This window comes from Parasteatoda tepidariorum, chromosome 7 (assembly GCF_982258835.1).
Source record: "Parasteatoda tepidariorum strain Cologne lab strain chromosome 7, Ptep-v5.0, whole genome shotgun sequence".
Classification (NCBI taxonomy): Eukaryota; Metazoa; Arthropoda; class Arachnida; order Araneae; family Theridiidae; genus Parasteatoda; species Parasteatoda tepidariorum.
The window spans coordinates 83948415-83970215 of NC_141761.1; the positions used below are offsets into that span (position 1 = coordinate 83948415).

Here is a 21801-nt window from a genome sequence, read left to right on the forward strand (position 1 = left end):
TGAAAAATGTGTCAAATTAGAAATTATTTTATTAAACAATAATTGTAAGCATATGTACATAAATTTGAAATTCTCGGCTATTTGTGTCATTTATTTTTATGCTTAGCAATTAAGTAAAATATTATTTATTAATGAATTTCGATTTGAACTGTTTTACTTCGTTTTTTCTTGAAAGTTTATTTTAATTAAATTTAATGTATAATTAAGGATTTATGTTAGCATATAGTTACATTCAACAGTATAATTTAATTAAATAAAATTGATTGTACATAATTATTTATTAAATTCTTTTTCTCAATTACTTACGAATTTATCTCATCGAATTCTCATCTGTATTCATAACGCCAGAAGGGAGGCCGGTATTGAAAAATAGATTAATAATAATAATGGAATTAATGAAAAATATTGATTATTGAGAATTATCATAAATAATTTACTTAAAAATACTGTTAATTATTTGTTTTCCGTTTAATATTACTTTGAAAATTGAAAATCCTATTTTAAATTCATTTTTCATCTATACTATCAAAATAATTAATTGTATATGATTTGTTACTAAATGGTTTGAAATAAAGAAGTAAAAGAAAAGATGCAGGACTTAAAAAAAAACGCAGGAAGATTTTATTAAAGAAAAAGGTAAAGTGGAAGAATTTACTTTGGATCAAGGTGGTTAGTTATAGGGTTGTGCGGAATGTATTTCCTTAATGATAACTACAAACGGGTCAAATGCCCCGAAACACTCTCATTTTACGTTAGTTCAGTAACATAAAACAATATCTCGTTTGCAGAGGTAAAAACCATTAAATAAAAAAATTTTATTAATATGTTCTCGTTATATTATTCTTTAGCTATTAGGATTAATTATGACAATTAAAATCTAAAAATTTTTTATTTAGAGATGTTAGTATGCTAGCACTATCTCTAGGGCACTATGACATAGGAATATTTAGTTTGGAATATTATCAATTTTATCTCAGGTCTTAAATTTCTATGATATTTTTTATAGCATCACCGAAATGTAAAAACTTACAAAACATTAAAAAATTGCTAAAATAATAATTCTGAAATATAAAATGCCTTGAAGAAAATGCCTTGGTGTTAGTTAATTATGATATTTAAATATAGCCTTTTTAGTATTAACTTTTTTTATTCGTTCATTTATTTTATTTTATTTATTTTATTTTATTTTATTTCATTTTATTTTATGTCTTTAATTTTTAAAAAAAAAACAGGTAGCTGACATTTTCCATTATAAGAGAAAATCGTGTTCTTTTGCACTTAATGAAATTTATTTTGATTTGCCACGGGAAAAATCCCGTTCCCTAAATGCAGTCATAACACAATTACTCCTTCACGACCGTCTCATACATACACTCTTCGCATTTTGAAATATCACGCCAGGGTTTTTGTAACAGTAAACAATTATTTTGAACTTTAAAATTCCGGTATAAAGTTCATTTTAATTCGCTCCTCTGCTTATAGATTTCCTTTCGTGTACTATTCTGTAATTTCTTTACATTTAATTTTCTGTTTTTTACATATTTTTTACTTAATGTGTTCTATTTTCGCTTAAATTTTTTGAGTGGTTCCTCACACTATTGTATTGATATATTTTGCTTTAGCTATATTGAGACAATATTAGAAAGCACTCCTTTTGCGGATATAATCGTGTGAGCTGACGAAGAGATTATATATTTTGTTTTCCGGATTTTTAATAATTTTTTTAAGATAATTTAAAAAAATTTTTTTTTAATACATTTGAAAGATACTTTAATAATTTTCTTCTCTTTTCATTATTTTTTACTATTTTTCATATTTTCTTAATATTTTAACAAAGGTAAAGTAACATTTCTACTACCAAAAATTAACATCGTTAGCTATAAATGAACCTATTATTAATACATATTTGATGCCAAGGTCGTAAAAATATTAATGACTTTTTTTTGTCAATTTATTCACTCAATCTAATTTAAATTATTGCCTCCTTTTTTTGTTGAAGAAAAACTTTATATGTTTTAATTGCATGCAAAAATAGCATAACTTCATTTAAAAATTTACTGGCTACCAAAACTGAGCAGACTCGTTTCATATAAATTGTTAAATCATTAAAATACTTAGAGAAAAAGATTTTTAACAAGTTCATAAACATAAAAATTACTTATGTATATCAAATTTAGTCCTTTAAAGCATATGGGACACCGGTGTCTCTTTTCATGTTTTTTTTTTGACGCTGAAATTTCAAGTAAAATTATATTTTAATATTTTTAATTATGAAAAAAAATCTAATAATTACTTAAAAATTTGTTAGATTGGTTATCAGAATTATATTTGTACTAAAATATAAAATAAAAAAAGTAGTTGAAAAATTTTTTTTCGTTTACATTCAAAAAAATTTCCAACAATTGATTTCATTAATTGATGAAATTTCAATTGGCAATAACTGTTTCTAAGTCTGCAAATAACTGCAAATAAGTACATATTTGAAGAAAACAAATATATGTTTGTAAGTGAGCCGTGTTTGGAAGATTTTACCTTACTAAACAACACATGTAGAAAAAGACAAATATGTGTCATGTTGCATTTCATAACCATAAACTATTAAAATACTAAATATAATATTTTGCTCTTATTTTGAGCTAAAATAATACAAAATAATGAAAAAAGTATAAGAAACATATTTATTAAAATTTAGTGTCCAAGGGTCAATATGAAATAAACTATTTTAGTTTCTATGGAGTTTAGCCAATACGTGTTCTTATTATAGTTTTAATTGTAAAGTTAAATTAAAAATGATTGAATAATTTTTAAAATATGATAGCAATTAACAATTTTTATACTAATTAAAACACTAGGAAGCTCATCATCTGCTCGCTGTCGTTCATTAGCCATAAAACTACTAGCGTTGTTCATTTCAAATTGTTTCGGGATAAGAGATCACACTAAGATCAATCAAGTTAAGAAATTAAAATTTTTTTATTGTTTAAAACATGGTATTTGAATTTAAGTTGCATGCTTATAAAGTCATACTTTGTTGTGCACATTTAATTAAATGCTGTTGTACCTATTTAATTAAATATTTTTGTGCATATTGATAATTTAGTATTTTTAAATAAGACTTCTTAGATTATTCAAAGAACAAAAACAGAATATTTTATTTCTAAAAAACAAGGACACACACAAATAACAAAACTAACATAGTTATCTGAGCAAATGACAGACATATTACTAAAGACAATACCCATAACTTAAAAAGTTAATTCATGAGAATCGATTATTTGGAAAAAATAATTTGCATTAGGAATATGATTCAAGATTTAAATAAATAATACTATCTCATTTAATACAGTAAGCTACTGCAAAATAATATTCATAATAAAATACAAGACACAAAAATTTAACATGAATCAGTTATGAGGTAAAAATAAACAACAATATGCATGTTAAGTAGTATATAAATAACAAAATCATTTTTAAGAAAATACCTATAATATCATAATAATACCTATTTTAAATTAAAAGAAAGAATATTGTGTAGAAACAACAAAGAAGAATTCTAAATTGCAGTTCATTGTATAACTGCAAAACACAAACATAAGTAAGACCAAACCTTCATTTTAAAGTAGTACCTAACACAAGGCAAGTAAAAAAAGCTTTGAATATATCAAATGGTTTGTAAATATGAAACAAAATAATATCCATTAGCTTTGTTTACAAAAGTAAGAAATAATATACTTGAAAACATAGTAGTATTTTAAGTATAATACCCATCAGAATATAATAAAGTAATCGTAAAATACAGAAAAATATAACTTACAAAAACTCGATAAAGTACATTTAAAATTTTTAACAAATTTTACAATTAATTTTGAGCATTTAAAAAAAATACTTCATAGTTTCACAATTTATTTCTCTGTTAATTGGAAGCGGAATTAAACTGAATGAAAATTTCTGCCCAATTAAACATCAAATAGCGAGAAAAATTAAACTTATATGCATAAAACAAATCAAAGCAATATCTCAACAGACTATTGTGAGCCTGAAGAATCATGCCAATTAGATCTCCACAAATTCGTGACCAACGGGATACTGGCATCAGTATTGTATAGAGATCACCTTTTTCTTCAATCAAGCTGGCACATACCGATGTGAAGCTGGGCGGACTGAAAGCCAGGGCCAGTGACAAAACACTAATAGAACATTACATAGAACATCACACAGAACATTAACAAAACTCAGTGCCTGAACTACTGTCAAACTGTGCAACATAAAACATAAATTCAATACAATTATAATTAATTCATTTAAATTTCCCCCAAAAATTTTATAGTTTTCATTTAGTTTGTAGAAGAGCTACTGTAGTTTTTGATAACCAAGGGGATTAAGATATCAGCTGTAAAATTGGTTACACAATATTTTGGTAACTTACAAATTCGTGTATAAGAAACTTTGGTACCACGCAGAAACTTTGAGTTAAATTGTTATACAAGAGCAATGCGGTCATAGTGATGAATGCAATAAAAGTTCATAAGAAATACAATATTTGTCGATTCTTTTGAGAGTCCAATATTTAATGATTATACATGAAAAATATCTGCTCAATACATAAACAAAAATAGTGGTCAAAAAACTATTTTGATTATTTTGTAACTGTACATAAAGGTTTTTTTTTGTATACAGCAGCTTTATTTTCAACTCTTACAGAGGTGATAAAAAAAGACACAATCAAAATTCAAAATTGTTATATTGTACTTCCCATAGAGATTATCGAATAGTACAGTAATTAAATAATAATAACCTAGAATTTTCAATATGCATGATAATTTCAATATGCGATTTGTAACAGCCAAAGAAAAATATTCTTATTATGTTTTTGCATTTTCTTATAAAATTTGCAGACAAAAGCTGTGGTTGAAATATTGCTGTTAGCAAGCAAATGTGGTTATAATGGTACATTGTAAAAGACTCGAAATTAAATTACTGTATTAAGTACAAGCACTTTGGGGGAATTATCTTTAAAATTCATTTTCCAGTAAAATCCATTTTACCATAACATCCATTTTTGCAATAAAATATTATTAAATAATTTTTACAGTAATATTTATTTAGTTAGAGTGATTCAATGATTTTACTGTAATTATTACTGTAAAAGATAACATGTAACATGCGCCGTAACATTTTCAGGTAAAAATAGACTTTACGGTAAAAAGTACCGGAACAATCAATGCCAGTTCTTATTAAAGGAATTTGATCCGGGATTTTTCTCAGTGTACTGAAAATTTAATAGAAAAAAATTATAACATGATTCGACCATTGTTTAGAGAAAATAGCATGCAGTTAAACTTGAGACCTACATTTTGCACAAGAATAATCTATCTTACATAATACATTGGTTCAGTCTTTAAATTTTTATTCCTTCAAATAAAAGGTCTTAATTCAAGAACTCAATCTTGATCATTATAGGCTATTTTTAATCACATAAAATATCTGCAAGAATCATTCATGAAATATTCCTGAAAAGTTGCAGTTCCTGAGTACATTTGAATATCTTCTATCCTCTATATCGGATTCATTTCACATTTTCGTAATTTCTTCATTTCCGTTGCGTCTATGGACGCTGTCCAAGTGCATCTTTGTAATTTGTTTCTGCTTCACTCTTATTGTGAGCTTCATGTGCTTAAAGTCCCTGTAAAATGTAGCAATGAAAAGAACGCTGAAGAAAGTGAAAGCCCACTGAGATAAGGAACTGATGATGTAATAGAAACTATACTGAATAAAATAAAATAAAAAAAGAGTCATTAAAAGATAAGACAGTATTATACTTCGTTCTACCGTAACTTGACAGCGATGTAAAAGGTATAACGACGTGATCACAGCGTTGTCATGGAAACTGTCATGTGTGGCTTGTCTTAACCAAAGTCAAATTGTCAATGACATAGTTTCGTTTTAACGTTTCCGCTTTACTTAGAAGTCATTTAACACAGAAAAACTATTATCATATATTTCATAAATAAAATGTTCATAATTTAGGAAATCCATTAAAAACTTTGTAACCATTTAGTTGTTTTAAAGTATAAAATAGCCTATAGTATAGAATGGCACGAAAGTATTAAATAGCCTAAATTATAAAATGGCACGATTACTCGTGGTACATTAATAAGTTAAGGTGGTCGCTTGTCAAGTAAAAGTGAGACGAAGTATAGTTAAATCATATATTTCACCAAGCATATATTACACCGAGAAAAAAATTCTGATAAAATTACGTTACTAAATGGCAATGACATTTCTAGTAAAATGAAGAGGGAAACTTATATTATTACCGAAACATGCACATGCGGTATTTATATCATTTATTTGGTAACTTTTATTTCTTATTGTCACACATTTAGTATAAATACATAAATGAAAAGTAAATTTTACTGAATAAATGCTCTTTATGCCATGCTCTGAAATATCATGATGAAATAACCCAAACTTTAACACATTTAACAATTTTTTCGCGTACTACAAAAAAAATATTTTATTGTTAATTTTACCAAAATCATTTCAAAAGCCAAAATCATAAGCAATTGATTGATTCACGCATATTGAGTTAATTGCATAGGTCTTCAAATTTAAATAATTTCACAAAGTACAATTATAATAGTATCAATACTTGCTAATTTTTTCTCAGCAACAAATTTGTATAAGACACCAGAGGAGTTTAGATCAGAATAGATATTTGTTTGTCACTTGAATATTTTAAAAATAATTGGTGAGGATTTGTAGAAGTTATCCAAACGTAAAGTCATTTCGATAATTCACAGAGTAAAGCCGGAAGTGTATATAGTCGAAAAGTCAGATCTGAACTGTAAACTGGATGATTAAGATGAATAAGCTGAAAAAAAATTCTGAACTGTAGACTAGATTTCTGATTCTTTATTCAACAAGGAAAACGTCGTTCATTGGATGAGAATCTCTTTATCTACATTTCAGTGTGATATTTATAGGATCTCTCAGATCCCACAATTCAAGAGCAAACTCTCCAAAAATATCACTGATTAATGAACTTAAAATGAAAAAAAAGGAGTTCAAAAAATTATCAAATAGCAGAGATCGCCATGGCAACGCGTGCACTGACGGCGCGTGAGCATTATTTACTCTTGAACAATAAGTTCAAATAAAAAAAGATGAAAAAATAAAAGTATTAAACAAATTAGATTAAATAAAAGTGCATGGAAAAAAAGTTTCAGGTAAAATTATCATATTGTATGAATGTTTTTCTTTATTTTGCATATGTTTATAACTTTCGAAATATGCTGAAGATATACAAGTTTTGAATTATTTCATTTTTTTCCTAAATTCTAAAAACACTCACATTGTAACATTTAATTTAGAAAAATCTGGAGGAAATTTTAATAAATCACAGAAAGTCGCTAACAAGATTTTTTACTCTTATCAACGCCTTTAAATGATTCCATCTTTCAATCTTAATTCCATGTAACTAAATTCCAACACTAATTAAAATATCAAATTCAAATACTTTATTACTCCATTCAGTTGAAAACATATTTTTTGAATATAGAAATATATAAAGATAGCACAGCAAAACAGTTTCCTGAGTCGAAATCATCTAGACTGTATGGAAATCCTTATCAAATTACGGTATATAGTAACCGACGGTATATAGTATGCATCATCCGTAAAATCCATTTTACTGTAAAGTTAATTTTTCATACAAAATATTATACTGCAATTTTTACAGTAATAATTATTTAATTAGAGTGATTCAGTAGTTTTACGTAATTATTATTATAAAAATTACGATGTATCAATTTTTTTTTTGTTTTGTAATATATTCCGGCAAAAATTTAAAACAATGTACGAGTTCCAGCAAAAATGGATTACGAAGTACAAGGTTCCAGTAAAAATGGTTTATATGGTATAAAAAAAACGGCACCCAAAGACTCGATAATTTTTACCGTAATTTGACCAGGGTATTTTTTACATTGTTGATGATTTACCAGCATGAAGTGAAAACAATATTTTCACGTTGTTGTTAATTATTTCAAACATTTTCAAAATGATGTGCGTTATACATTTTTAAATGAATTCTATTTGTGGATTAAAGAACATAAAGTAAATCTTTGCTCATTTCGTTTACTTCAGAATTTTAAAAAATGTTTATCCATTTTTTTAAATAATATAAGTTTCCCTCTTCTAACAATTACTATAATTTTTACCAACGGTGGGTTTTTTATTGCAACTAAATAATTTAGTTGTTTTATTGTTTTTTAAAAAAATCTTACCTCCTTTGAGTCAAGGTTAATTTCTCCAGTATCTTGATTTACAATACGAGGACTCATTTCTCGCATAGCTGCATAAAATGGTAGGCAAGCTTAAGAAAAAGTTAAGATTATCTAATTAATTTGAACAAGACAAATTAATTCATCAGAAAATAGTAAGTTAGCAACATACTAGTATTGAAAGTAATGATTTACTTTCGTTAATGTATAAGTTTTAATATTATGAATTTTATTGTTCTGAAACACGTATCTATTTGTTTTCTACGTGCAATACTTAGTGTATTAAAGAAACTTATTTATTATATTAACATTAGCATTAGCATTGGTCTACGAACAATAGCAATCATTAGGAAAATGATGCTTTGAAATCAGCTCTTCAACTGGATATGAAACCTATCTTATTAATATTTAATACTTTGTGTATACTTTTGTTTGGTTGATGAACCAATTTATTTCCAATTTAGTATCATTCATGAAGCACGAACTTTTTTTTACGTAAATTGTATGAAACTAAAATTTTCTATAGCGCTATTTGAAAACGTACTGTCTCTTTTTCTTTTTTTCTTTTTTAAATTCATGTTGCTAATGTGTTATGCCATTTTCATCATATTAAAGAATGAATCTACTTCACATTAAGTGGTACTAAGTCACCAAAAATGCATTGTACTGCTTCGTTCGTAACCATGTCAATCAATAATCCCACAGTTTGTGAAGTACGTTCAGTCATTCGGTTCTTAAATGCAAAAAAATTCGTTCTGCTGAAATTCAGCCGTAGCTTGTTGAAGTTTATGGCAAAGGTGTAATGGATGATGGAAATGTGCGTAAATGGTGAATATTATTTTAGTGAAAGAAGAACAAAATATTCACGATAAAGAAAGATCTAGATGGCCAACTGTCATGAATGGGAAATACTATATCATCCACCATACAGCCCTGACTTAGATCCATCAGATTTGCATCGGTTTCCAAAACTTGAAAATGTTCTTGTTAGGAAACGCTTAGAAAATGAGATGTTAAAAGAAAGTATTACTAACTGCTTTAACGGTGAGGCGGCAGATTTCTTTGATGAGGGGATCCAAATGCCTCGACTTAAATGTTAATGCTGACTATGATGAAAAGTGAATAAATGTTCATATATCAGTTTGTGATACAATTAATGTTCATAAATAAAGTTTGTCTAGATTTATTACAAAACGGTTTTTACTTTAAAAATTACCTTGGTAAAAATTAAAAAGTCAACATATTACATGGTCTTAATGACAGGCAACTATTCTCAGTACTTACCTACATTGACTGAAGAAGACAAAGCATATTTAAAAAAAACACAAAACTGCCAACCATTTAGTGATAAATGGAGTAAAAGTGAAAAACAAAACTAGAAAAACCGTGGTAGCCGAGTGACGAAATGAGGAGAAGCATTTCTAAACGCAATTGAGAAAATAGAAACTCATGTCCCTAGAGAGGGAATCAGCATTTCAGAACATCATAATTAGCTTATATCACAGGGATGGGAAAATGCTAGATGAATGGAATCATAATGAGCTTATATGAAGGAAGGGGGAGGCGTTTTTGAAATTTAAATTTAAGCACAAGGTTCCAACAATGTGCAATACTGTGCTTTTTTTTCCAAATGTTAAACCACGTTAGGTTTACTCGTATGTAAATAACGCGCTATGTATGGTTAAAAAATAAACATAAAACAAAACGGAAAAAAACACAAAAAATGACTAAACGTGTGTAATTTTCAACTTTTTTTTTTACTTGTTTATTTATTATCCGGGCAACTCATTTATTTGTATTCCTTGCTTAAAATATCTTTTTAATGGTTTTGTTCTACGAATATGCCATGTAATCACAGTAAATATTATTTCAGCATCAATTATCTCAATAATTCTACTTCTTTCAAATTTTTTTAATGGAGCGTATGCCTCTTTTGGTTTGAATTTCGAGTACCCAAAAGAAAAATTATGTGTACATTTAGTTACTAATCAAATGATTTGTCTTCAACAAATATTTTAGTAAAATCATTTCTGAGATGAATGAATTTTGAAGTTTCGTTTTGTAATTTACCATAGTTTTAAGTATGATTGCTATTTTAAAGGGGTGTATTTTACTTTAAGTCTTAACATTTTATGAATACAACATTTTGTGACTCATTTCAATCAAAAACTGTTCAGGCAAGAATTATCTATATATGTCTTTCGTCAAAACGCAATTTTTATTGTAAAAATGTTTCTTAATTTTATTTCAGTCAGCGAAATATTACAGTTGTTTTTAAAATTATTAATTATTCAAAACTATCGTTTTACGACCATGATATATCTGCTTAATACAAGTTGTATTTAAGTAATTATATCAAAGAGTTTTGTATTTAGGATATAATATCAAATATTCAGCAATATATATTAATCTTAACACATGCTTGTTTTTACATTCGATAAAAATTCATTGTATATTATGTTAAAGTTTTTGTCATGTGTCATGCTTAAAATAAGAGATGAATTTTAAAGAAAATTAAGAAATGTAGAGTGATAGAAACATGAAATAGGTTACACCCTGCTTAAGAAACAAGCTTAAATTTATTCTCTAAACTTTGAAAATTAGTTACAAAGTTCTTCAACGGAAGGCGTAGTTAGAAACTATGAAACAATGTTTTTTTGTCACATTTCGGTTCAATCTAGCTTAAATATTTGCAAGATGTCTGATGATTTCATCCTTACGCTGCTCCATATTTTTGCAGCAAATTATAGTCATTTTGAAAATCTTTTTTAATAGTTTTGTGTTACCAGCGCCATCTGTTACCGAAATTTGTGACTAACTTTAAGAAATGGTAAGGGAAAATATCTACTTTCGCAAACAGAACACATTCGTTATTATCTACTTGCGTTCTACATTATAAATTTCATAATATTGGTCATTTTTAATAAATTTAAAATATAGTTCGGATGAAATTGCTGAAAAATAATCAATATTATTTAAGAAAGGATACATGTCCAGCATGTTATAACGACGCACATGGCGAGCGTCGCATGAAAGAATACATTCTTTGTGGTCTTCTTCCGTTGCACATATGTTAGGTAGGCTTGTATCAACACATAAAATGTGTAGGATGTGACCAGGATAGCCGTGCAGGAGAAATGAGGGATAAAAACAGACCCCATCTAAATGTAAATTAATATTGCATTAAATAAAAATCGTTTCATTTAAGCCTAAACCAGTTTAACCTTTGCCAGAATGACCTTTTCCAAATCCATAAAACAAAATAACCTGTGCATATTGAAAAACTTTCGACAAAACTGATACGTTTTGCGATAATAAAATGCAATTTTCATTGTTTTAGAAGCTACTTACTCGAGAAAAAAAATTCTAGTAAAATTACCATACTGCACGGTAATGAAATTTTTGGTAAAATAAACCATTATTCTAGTGATAAAAATTTAAATATACGGTATTTAAACCATCTATTTGGAAATTTTTACGTTCATATTGTAACTGTTTCTAATAAAATTCTAGCTTTCAAAATTATATTTCTTATTAATTCTTAATTATTATTCTTATTAATTCTTAATTATTCTTAGTACCAATTAAATATTTTTATTCTATATTCCTAAGATATCATGATAAAATTACGAAAATTTTACTACTTTATTTACTTTTTATCACGCATTATAAAACCATATTCCATTGTTAATTTTCCCGAAATCATTACCTAAGTTCTTTCTTTAAAATTACTAAAGTGTTCCCATACAGACAGAAATACGGAAAATTTTTATGATCTTTTTTTCTGTTGAAAATAAACTAATCATCACAAGGCTATTTAAGTTATGAATCTGGGAATCTGGGGCACTTGATCTAATAAAACTCGTAAATCTAATTATAATTGTGAGCAAATATTAACAATAATAATTCTTGACAATTTTTTATTATTTTGTACTTTTAAATTTAAAGATAGTCGAGAAACTTTCTAATAATAAGCTATCTTAATATTTCAACATCTAATATTCGTTAAATCTAGAAAGTGTTTAAGGCTAAAATATTAAAGTTTGAAATTAATTAAGACATTTCTGATTTAAAGAAAAATTTTCTTAATTGAAACCTTTGAAACTAAACTATTAAGTTTACTGAAAATTCAGAAACTATCATTAAAGAATTGTTATTAATATAAAGAAGATGAAAAATAAATTATTCCTTTATATTTGAATTTATTTTTAATGATTAAGGCAATAAATGATTTTTCTTACTGTTAGTAGTTTTTTGGTATGGTAATTTGACAGTTTTGGCTGAATATGGTAAAATTGCAAATAAAAAATAATCATTTAAGCATTTTTTTTCGAGAAATTTCTAACAGTGTATAGTATTAAATGAAAAATTTTCAACAATATTAATATGATGATTTCACAAAAGAGTAACTTACCCAATCGTCAATGTGGTGTGTTATGTAACCAATAGGGTAATGACTAGAAAATAACATTGCTAAATTCGCTAGGCATCCTATGAAAACAGCAATAGTATTTAACACTTGAATCTTCTTTGGTTCCAGGCGCCTCCTTTTTTGGTGTATGGCCACATAACGAAGTAGGAAAGTGGGGACAGCTAAAGAAATAAAAATCTTATGAATGAAATTTAAAAAAAAGTCATGAGAGCGCTGTTGAACCAATATATAGTTCAATTTTTGCTGCTTACTTTAATATGGTACTAAATTAAAGCATATCGAACTTATAAAAAAAACTACTATTTAACGATATTATAGTTCAACTTGATTTTGGCTCAGGTTATAGAGCACTTGTCTCCCAAAGAGGTGACCCAGGCTAGAATCACAGCAGTGGCTAGTTGATACGAATCTTTTTTCCTGGCTCACACCAACTACAGTACTGACGTAAACTATTCTCAGCATCATAAATTAGCCGTATGGCTAACCATTAGATGTTGCCGTGGATCTCCTCTCCATTAAAGCAAACGCGGGTTAGTTCCCTCAAAAAGCTCTAACTTCATGACAATTCTAATTTGTTCCAATGCTGTTCTGGGAGCTCCCTTAATTTTTGGATTGATTTCGAAATTACAAGGCTACGGATTTGAGCATTGATGGTTTTAAACTCAGAATTGGGTTGGCTGTTCAATGCAGGTTATGAAATAAACTATAAGTCCTCGTTAAGCTTACGGCAAATTTTTCTCCGTAGTATGATTTTACATAGCAATATTAAGGTTTAATGTTAAGCCAGTTTTTACGAGAAAGTATGAAAAGTGGCTGTAAACTAGAGAAGTTTCTCATACTCCTCTGCAAACAATTATTTCACTCAAAACTATCTAATATTTATCATTCAAAAAAAAATGGTTTCATTTTAAGATTTCAAATAATTTATCGTATCAATCTTGTAAGATACATCAGTTTTTTTTTCTACTTTAGGCTTAAAAGCTAATTTAATACCTTTAAGGTATCCGACTAGTTTTGAAACCTTTTAATTTTATACATTGACATCAAATTTTTAAGCACTAGTTTATTTGTTTTATTATGTTTAAAAACCTATAAAACTGGCAAAAAATATTATTATTGCTATTTTTTAATAAATGCTCATTCTTACGTAAAAATAAGGCTTTGTTTGCATATACGCTAAACACTGTAAAAGGAAGAATCTTCTGAGGATTTTGTTTAGAAGGCTATCAACTATGTTTTTAACTATTATCTTAAAAACAAGTGCATATACTACTGATTTAAGGATCAATGTACTTAAAAAAGCAAATTTTTAAAAGTTTTTGCCCTTCTCTTCGCGGAAAAGCATACATAAAATATGAAATTCTACATTTTTCTCTTAATATTTTGTTCAAAACATGTGTGCTATAATAATAAACACTCACGAAAAATAGTAGAAAATTATTTTAAAAACAACATGTTTTATCATGTTTAAGGTGGTGTAAAATCTGAAAAAGACAGATTTCAAGATAAGAGTGCATTTAAAAAGTTAAACTCATTAGTCCATCCACTGTTATCACCTTTTACAAAACTGCCATAACTTTTTAAAAAATTGGAGTACAAGCAAAATTTAATATTCTTTAAAAAGATAAGAGTGCAGGAATTCTAAATTTATAATAAACTCAATTCCAAACTTTTTGCCCAAAATCATATTTTTGCACTTGTCAGAACCTTAACAAGCTATAAAATGCCACCAAGAATATTTTAGAACATATGTAAATGTTAAAAAATAATAATAACTTTCAGTACTGGCACATTACTTACCAAAAAATGTTCCTATTGCTGCGAAAATGCTCATAAGTGCCGACTGTGGTGGAAATGCAGAAGTGTGACTGTATAAGAAAATTGAATTAGAAAAAAATAATAATTACAGATAAAATAAGATAATTAAAATAGAAATAATCAGTATGTATGTCTCTCTTATCATAACCATCATAAACTCGGGTAATTCTCTTTTTATTGGCAGCAACATTACAGTAATTATTTATTTTGTTAACTTGTCTTAAGCAATAATGTTAATAGAGTAAAAAAATCAGTTATACGTTTATAATTTATTTAGAATAACTTTTTTTTTATTTTCATGGAAATAAAAACTCAATTACGAATTAGATTTATTTTTGATCCTTTCTAAAATGGCTGTAGATAATTTAAACATAAACAGAGCTAAGGTTTCGCATACTATTAAGTATATAAAAGTTTGCCAGATTACAAAATATGAAAATAGAAGAGTAAATAGATGACAGTGGGATGACGCGTTATTACTGAAGCACAAAAGTGCGTTTCACTTGTTAGTTACCTTGGATTGATCCAAAACTGGATGTGCACAAGGAAATCATATTATCCTGGATAATTCAAAGCGCATACGGAGAATTTTGTAGCTCATGATGTTGAATTTGCTCATAATGTTGAATTTAATTATAAAATTTCAATATTGATGACTTAGAGAAGTTAAAGGCAAAAAAATTATTTCATTTTTAAAAAAAAAAATCTTTTTTAGATAGTATTTAGAAGATTTTTAGTCACGGATTTGCCAAGATATTTATTTATTATCTTTGAACAAAAATAATATATGGGTTAAAAAAATAAAGGAACGAAATAAATTTAAAAATATTTTTATCAGATGAAATCATTAAGTTTTTACTTATAGAGGGCATATCACCTGATATATGGTAGGAACATTTCAACTTTTCCCGATATAACTGTTATGAGATATGGTGTTCCGACTCCAAGCAAAATGCAGAGTGCCATTAACAGTGGCAATACCCTCGCTTTTTCTAACACTATAGCAGTCATTTTCTGAAACAATAAGCATTATTAAGTATATCCAGCATTAATAAGAGATAAAAATCTCATCATATTTCATATTTTTTTCGAGGAAAAATATGGCACTAGTAAAATACTAATAGATAATTCGACTTTTTATTTATATATATTTGTTACCGCCACTTTATTGCTTATTTCGTTTTCAGGTAAGGTATTTAACATGAGAATTATAGTATAGTTTGCAAGTCATTGTATAGACAAAGAAAAAAAACGCATGTTGAAACTACCAGGAAAAGGTAAAATTTACCGCGTCTCTGGTTGTATGGGAATACGCCAAAAGTTAAGGTAATTTTTACCTAAGCGCTTCATTTGTGATTTTTTATTAAATTAACTATAATGTAAGCCGTTTAGCAGTAAATCTAGCCAGATTTGGCAATTTTGTCAAAATAGTTAAATTTAGTTAAAATAGTTAATAATTAAAAAACAACAACAATTCATTTGGTTAAATTTCCTTTCCTTACTAACAGTGGATACGGGAATTGAAGCTATTTTGAGGGATTATGAAAATTTCGGAATTCTGGCTGATAGCCAAAGTTCAATGGAACATCTTAATAAACGGATCTATATTGGTGATAAGACAAGTATATCTATCCTTCACAGGTTGAAGTGCATCTCACTTTCGCATGATATTCATTTAAAGTCAATGCCATCCCATGTGGATATTTATTTGGTAAGGAGAAGGCAGACTGTCTATCAAAGGACTGTTGCAGACTTCCGCATCTGATGAACTTACCTACCTAGAACTTTTTTCTCAGATGAAAAACTTAAATAGGAGGATTTAGCCGATGCCTCCCACTCATGATTGGTATAGGGCTAGCCGGAACAGTCGTTGATTCTTCCATGCGACAGAAAAACCAATGCTTGCCTTTCACGCCTTTCCAGTGGACATCTAATATGTCTTATTTTTTCTCGGGGTATAAAATCCTACCCTCTTTTCCCAAAATGCCACCAATATCAGGCTTCAACTGAACATATTTTAAGCTGTTTGGGACTTCTTCGGGAAGAAATTTACACCTCTCCTCCCCTTGTTTCCGACATTTTACTCATTACATTAAACCCGTCAACGGATTTATGGAACTGGTCTGACACCGTCTGACCTTTGGAGATAAGTAACAGCAACAACAAATTTCCTTTCCAGTTTCATATTTTTAATAAATGTATTACAATAGAGAACTATGTTTTTGAAAACCAGAAAACTAGAATGTCCGGTATACCGTTACCAGACGAACGGAAAATTACCAATGGTTTACACACCATATATATTGATTTTATTACCAAAATTAGGTTGTTGTTTTTATAAATTATGTCATTACCATACAAGCACGGTTACTTTACCAGTATATATTTCTCCTTGCGGAATGGAATACCTAAGTTAATGCTTCATACGATGATTAGACTAATGTAATAAATCTCATGTACCATACTTTGCCTAAAGAACATTTTATTTTTATTTCATAACCGTCGTTGAACAGCCGACCCAATTTTGGGCTTACGACTACTAATGAACTCCGTAGCCTTTTTATTTCGAACCCAATCCAGAAGACAAGCGAACTCCTGGATCAAGTATTGGGACCTTCGGAAAGGACTTTTTGATGGAACTCACACGTATTGAAGTTACATGGAGTGAAAAACCACGAAAACCTCCATGATTAACCCGACAAAGAGGGGAGTCTAACCCATGATCCGTCTACCACTGAAGATATTTTTCGTCAGCACTGTGGTCGGTGCATGCCGGGTGTGGAATTCGAATCTACCAGCCCTCTCTAGGATTCGAACCCGGTTCATCTCATCAGAAGGCGAATGCTCTATCCCCTGAGCCACCACGACTCCCTAAAGAGCATTCGTCTTTCTATAGAATATCTAGGTAATGTGCGAAAGATATATATTATGCGTGCGTATAATTATATATTATATTTGTGCGTTTTACCCTTTGTCAATTGGTGATTAGTAATTTTGCCGACCGCCTAAGCACTATCTGAAAGATTAATCGTTTAAAATTTTGCCACTAAATTTCAGGCATTCCTTGCAATGAATAGAAATACTATGGAATACCAGACATCCTACACTGGCAACAACATACGTTCTTAAAGAATGAAATTTTGCGTAAAATGACAAAATTTAGGCACTATATTAAGTAACTGAGCATTTTCCTTACGGTTTTTGAATAATTGTGTTTGTGGAACAATTAAGAAGGACCCGTTTGAGTCCGATTGCTATTTGTTAATCAGAAATTGTCTAATAATAGCTTCGTATTCCTAATAACTCTAATTTTTATTTGTGAACAGTGCTTGCGCATCATAATAGCATCTGCAACATATTATAGGCGATTTATAATTTGTAATAAAATGCAAAAGTACTTTTGCAATTATATTTTACAAATTTCTGGAATCTAATTCGTTTTTATTTACAAAACGGATTTTCAATCAAGTATTTTTACAACAAATAATTATTCATTCTACACATTATTTGAAATATCAATTAGGATTAAATCAATGAGAAATATATCATTCAATCAATTAAATTTTATATATTAATTATTGAATTATTTGGTGAAAGTGCTTATCTCACCGGTGACTCCGTTATTTTTTCTGACACTCTAATTGCAAGCCAAATTTCACTTTGGTATATTTTAATTATAAAAAAAACTCTCTTATTGTTATTCAAAAAAGCTGTTGGAATATCAGAATTATATTTCTACCGAAATATAAAATCCAAAAAAAAAAATAGTTTGATTTCTTTATTCATATTCAAAAATTTATTAAGAACTGAATTTGTTGATTGGAGAAATTTTTAAACGAATAATTGTTTCTTTTAAATCTAAATAACTACTAGTAAGTGCAAATTTCAAAAAAAAATTTGTTGGGAATTCAGCAGTGTTTGGAAGATTTTACTTTTAACGCAGAAACGCCGCTGGTCTTTCATGTCCTATTTCATCACCATAAATTATTAAAATGCTAAATATAATATTAATTATTTATTCTGACCTAAATTATTACAAAATTATGAAAAAAGTATGAAAAAATATTTTTAGTGGAATATCAGCGTCGCAATTTATTTCCTTTAAAATAAAATAACCTCGAAATAATTTAATTTTTTTATGATTGAAATGTATTTATTTATTAAAAAAAACCTCAAAACTCTTAATGACACATGAAAGATTTATTTAAATTCTTTAAGGAAAAGCGAAAGTATATTTCTGTTTATGTCCTTGTGAAACTAGACACATTTGAAGAACGCACTTGAACATTTCCTCAATATTAATTTTATATTTTTCCCCGTGAATATATTAAAAAAACGTATTAGTTAATTGTCTAACCTTCAACATGTTTTACTTTACTGTAACCCATAACACGACGAACACACAATTGCGGATTTAAGGCACGAATATCAACCTAATAACTTAACTAGATAAATACCCGTTCTTTTTTTACGGAGCGAAAGAAAAGTAAACAATCACAAAATTGATATTTATCAAGATTACGAAATCGTGAAGAAAATAATTCTTTTTTTCTTCTTCTAATTATTGTTATTTTTCATGCATGGCTTTATATTTTCAACTTAAATAAAACACGTGTTTTCTAAAAGTTTATTCCATCAAGGATTTTCTATACTAGGCAACATATGGATAGTTAGATTTTTTTTATTCCAAAATTATGGTAAAATAATCGGCAGCAGTCTTTCCACCCGAATAACCGTAAAGTTTGCAGAAAAGAGCATGTTTTAAATTTACAGTTTTTAAACCGTTTACAATTAGTATGGCTATAAAACCATTAATACAAAACTATACGTTTTTTTACCATTTACAACTAGCATAGTTTTAAAACAGTAAGGAAAAAATATAACTGGACATGGGAGATAGGCTTTTCATTAGGTAATGGGAATTGGAGTGCGCAAGAAACAAATTGAGATGTGCAGGATACTGTAAATTCTTCATGTGTTGAAGGTAATTGAGGCAATATTTTGGAAATATTGTGTTGAATATTAAATTAAAAATTCAATGTTTCTTTGAAATTTTTTTATCTGAAAATCTTATCTAAGCTTCTTGCCGGTACAGATTAGAAAAGAGAAATTGATTTATCTGAACCTGAAATTTTATTTTTTTTTAACTATAATTATTTGTTTTTCTCCTCCGATCTTCTGAAGTGTTTCAACTCCACAAACTATCAATACAGGAATTTAAAAAAATTATTCCAATATAGTTTATAAATATTTTGGAGCCTCGAAAATTTAATTTACTGAAATAAATTATTTTAAATTATATCGTACATTTAAAGCGAAAACCAATTCATAAAACAAATTTAATTTTGTACTTCCCCTAATCCTAAATAAGAGCTATCGCTTTTCAAGTATTTCATGTAAGGCTTTCTCCTTTTTTGTAAATTGTAACGGTAACATTTTTATGAAAGTGTTCTCGCACCTGCTTAAATGTTTAAAACGTACTATAAGAAACAAATGTAAAATTCCATAAAATGAAAGATCAACCACATTAAAATATGTAGTAAGACTCTAAATCTATGGTAGTCAATCTGGTTACTAACACCCTCTTTAAGGAAATTTCAACATTCTTAGTGGGCGGAAGAATATCGAAAATACGTTCCAATGGCTTAGAAAAACTAGAGAACAGTTATATGAGGATGTTATAAGCTATGTAACTAACTATGTCTCAATATTCACGAATGTCAGAACTTCTGTAAAAATCGCAATCTAGTGGAGAGAAAAAAATTTAAAAAAAAGGGAACCATAACTTAACGAATTTTTCTCTGCGTCGAAACATAGTAAGTAAATAATACTTCTGATTGAATTTTTCAAAAAAAAATTATAATATTAATAATTGCATTTAGAAAATAAAGTATTAATTTGAGCCGCGATCTCTCAGGGGTAGAGCGTTTGCTTTCCAATGAGGTGAACCAGATTCGAATCCCAGCGATAGCTGGTGATACAAATCCGCATCCGGCTTGCACCGACCACAGGGCGGACGTGAAATATCCTCAGTGGTAGACGAATCATGGGTTAGAGTCCCTTTGCCGTCAGGCAAACCGTGGGAGGTTCTCGTGGTCATTCTGCCCAAGTAACGCAAATGCAGGCTAGTTCCATTAAAAAGTCCTCCACGAAGGCAAATTTCTCCCAATACTTGATCCAGAAGTTCCCTTGTCTTCTGGATTGGGTTCAAAATTACAAGGCTACGGAGTTGAACAGTGGTAGTCGTAAACCCGAAAATTGGGTCTGCTCTTCAACGACGGTTATAAAAGTAAAATATAAAATATTCGTTTACAATATTTTTGTTTAAAAAAAATCAGTGTTTTTAAAAATAAAACTCAAAGTGAGTTACATTTCTGAACAATTAATATTATTTAGCCTGTATTACATTGTGTTCAAAATATTTTTACTATAATGTACTATTAAAATATTTTCGCTATTTTTACTATTACTATTTTATAATGGAAAAGCATTTAAACCAAACACAACAAGAAAATATATAAATGAATTTTTAGAATGCATTGAGAAGAATAAAAAATATTTTACTTTTTAAAACGTTATAGCTTATAATAAAATGGAATTCAAAATACAACTCTAACTTAAACCGGCATATTATAATCTTCACTAAATTGAAACAATTATGCACATAAAAACTTCATTAGCCCCAATAGCTAACTAAATTCAAAACATAAGTTATAGTTTTTTAATTTAAACATGAAAATATTGCAAGAAAGAAAAACTCGTTGAATTTTAAATACAGAATATCTGATCTGTCTTAAATTTATATCAATATGCTAAAAGAGAGGATCATTAAAAATGAAAAGTAATACAAAATTACACGAAATTAATTACTTTAATGAATAAAGACTCACCTCTTCAGTGTTGATAATTTTTGCGTCAGTAAAATGTTTTAAAACATCCCAACTCTAAAAAAAGTTGTTTCATCTGATCCTTGAACATGGCCATTAACTGACTGTTCACTGATATCTTTTCGAACGAATAACCGAAGTTGAAGGTCAGATGACCATGAGACCGGTTTCTTGACTTTGTGTTATTATTCATCAAAGGAAAAACGACTCATGAAAAGTACTTGAAAATGTGAGAGTGATTTAATTCGAATAACGTGTGAATAATAAGAAAGAGGGAAAATGGCATCTTTCATCCAGGGTCATTGCATAAGGAGAACAATATGACCAAACAAACAACTTAAAAATATTTTATTGACAATATGAAATTAACAAATACAATTAC

The 21801-nt window shown here is 28.2% G+C and overlaps 1 protein-coding gene across 1 annotated transcript; it reads right to left on the reverse strand.

Moving 5' to 3' along the window:
• Positions 1 to 3127: 3127 nt before the first annotated feature.
• On the reverse strand, positions 3128 to 21558 carry LOC107451706 (DNA damage-regulated autophagy modulator protein 2). The gene is made up of 7 exons (XM_043043246.3): positions 21423 to 21558; positions 15410 to 15546; positions 14515 to 14582; positions 12697 to 12875; positions 11272 to 11443; positions 8286 to 8374; positions 3128 to 5766 (listed from the first exon to the last, which is right to left on the reverse strand). Exons 2-7 carry the CDS (start codon positions 15541 to 15543, stop codon positions 5572 to 5574), a joined length of 837 nt encoding a protein of 278 aa, XP_042899180.2. The 5' UTR covers positions 15544 to 15546; positions 21423 to 21558; the 3' UTR covers positions 3128 to 5571.
• Positions 21559 to 21801: the final 243 nt, after the last annotated feature.

Coding starts and splice junctions, on each gene's coding strand:
- LOC107451706 (XM_043043246.3), bottom strand. CDS start 15,543: ATGACTGCTATAGTGTTAGAAAAAGCGAGGGTATTGCCACTGTTAATG. Junction 8,375..11,271: donor CGTTATAACATGCTGGACAT/GTATCCTTTCTT, acceptor CTTTTTCTTAAG/CTTGCCTACCATTTTATGCA. Junction 5,767..8,285: donor TTAACCTTGACTCAAAGGAG/GTAAGATTTTTT, acceptor TATTTTATTCAG/TATAGTTTCTATTACATCAT.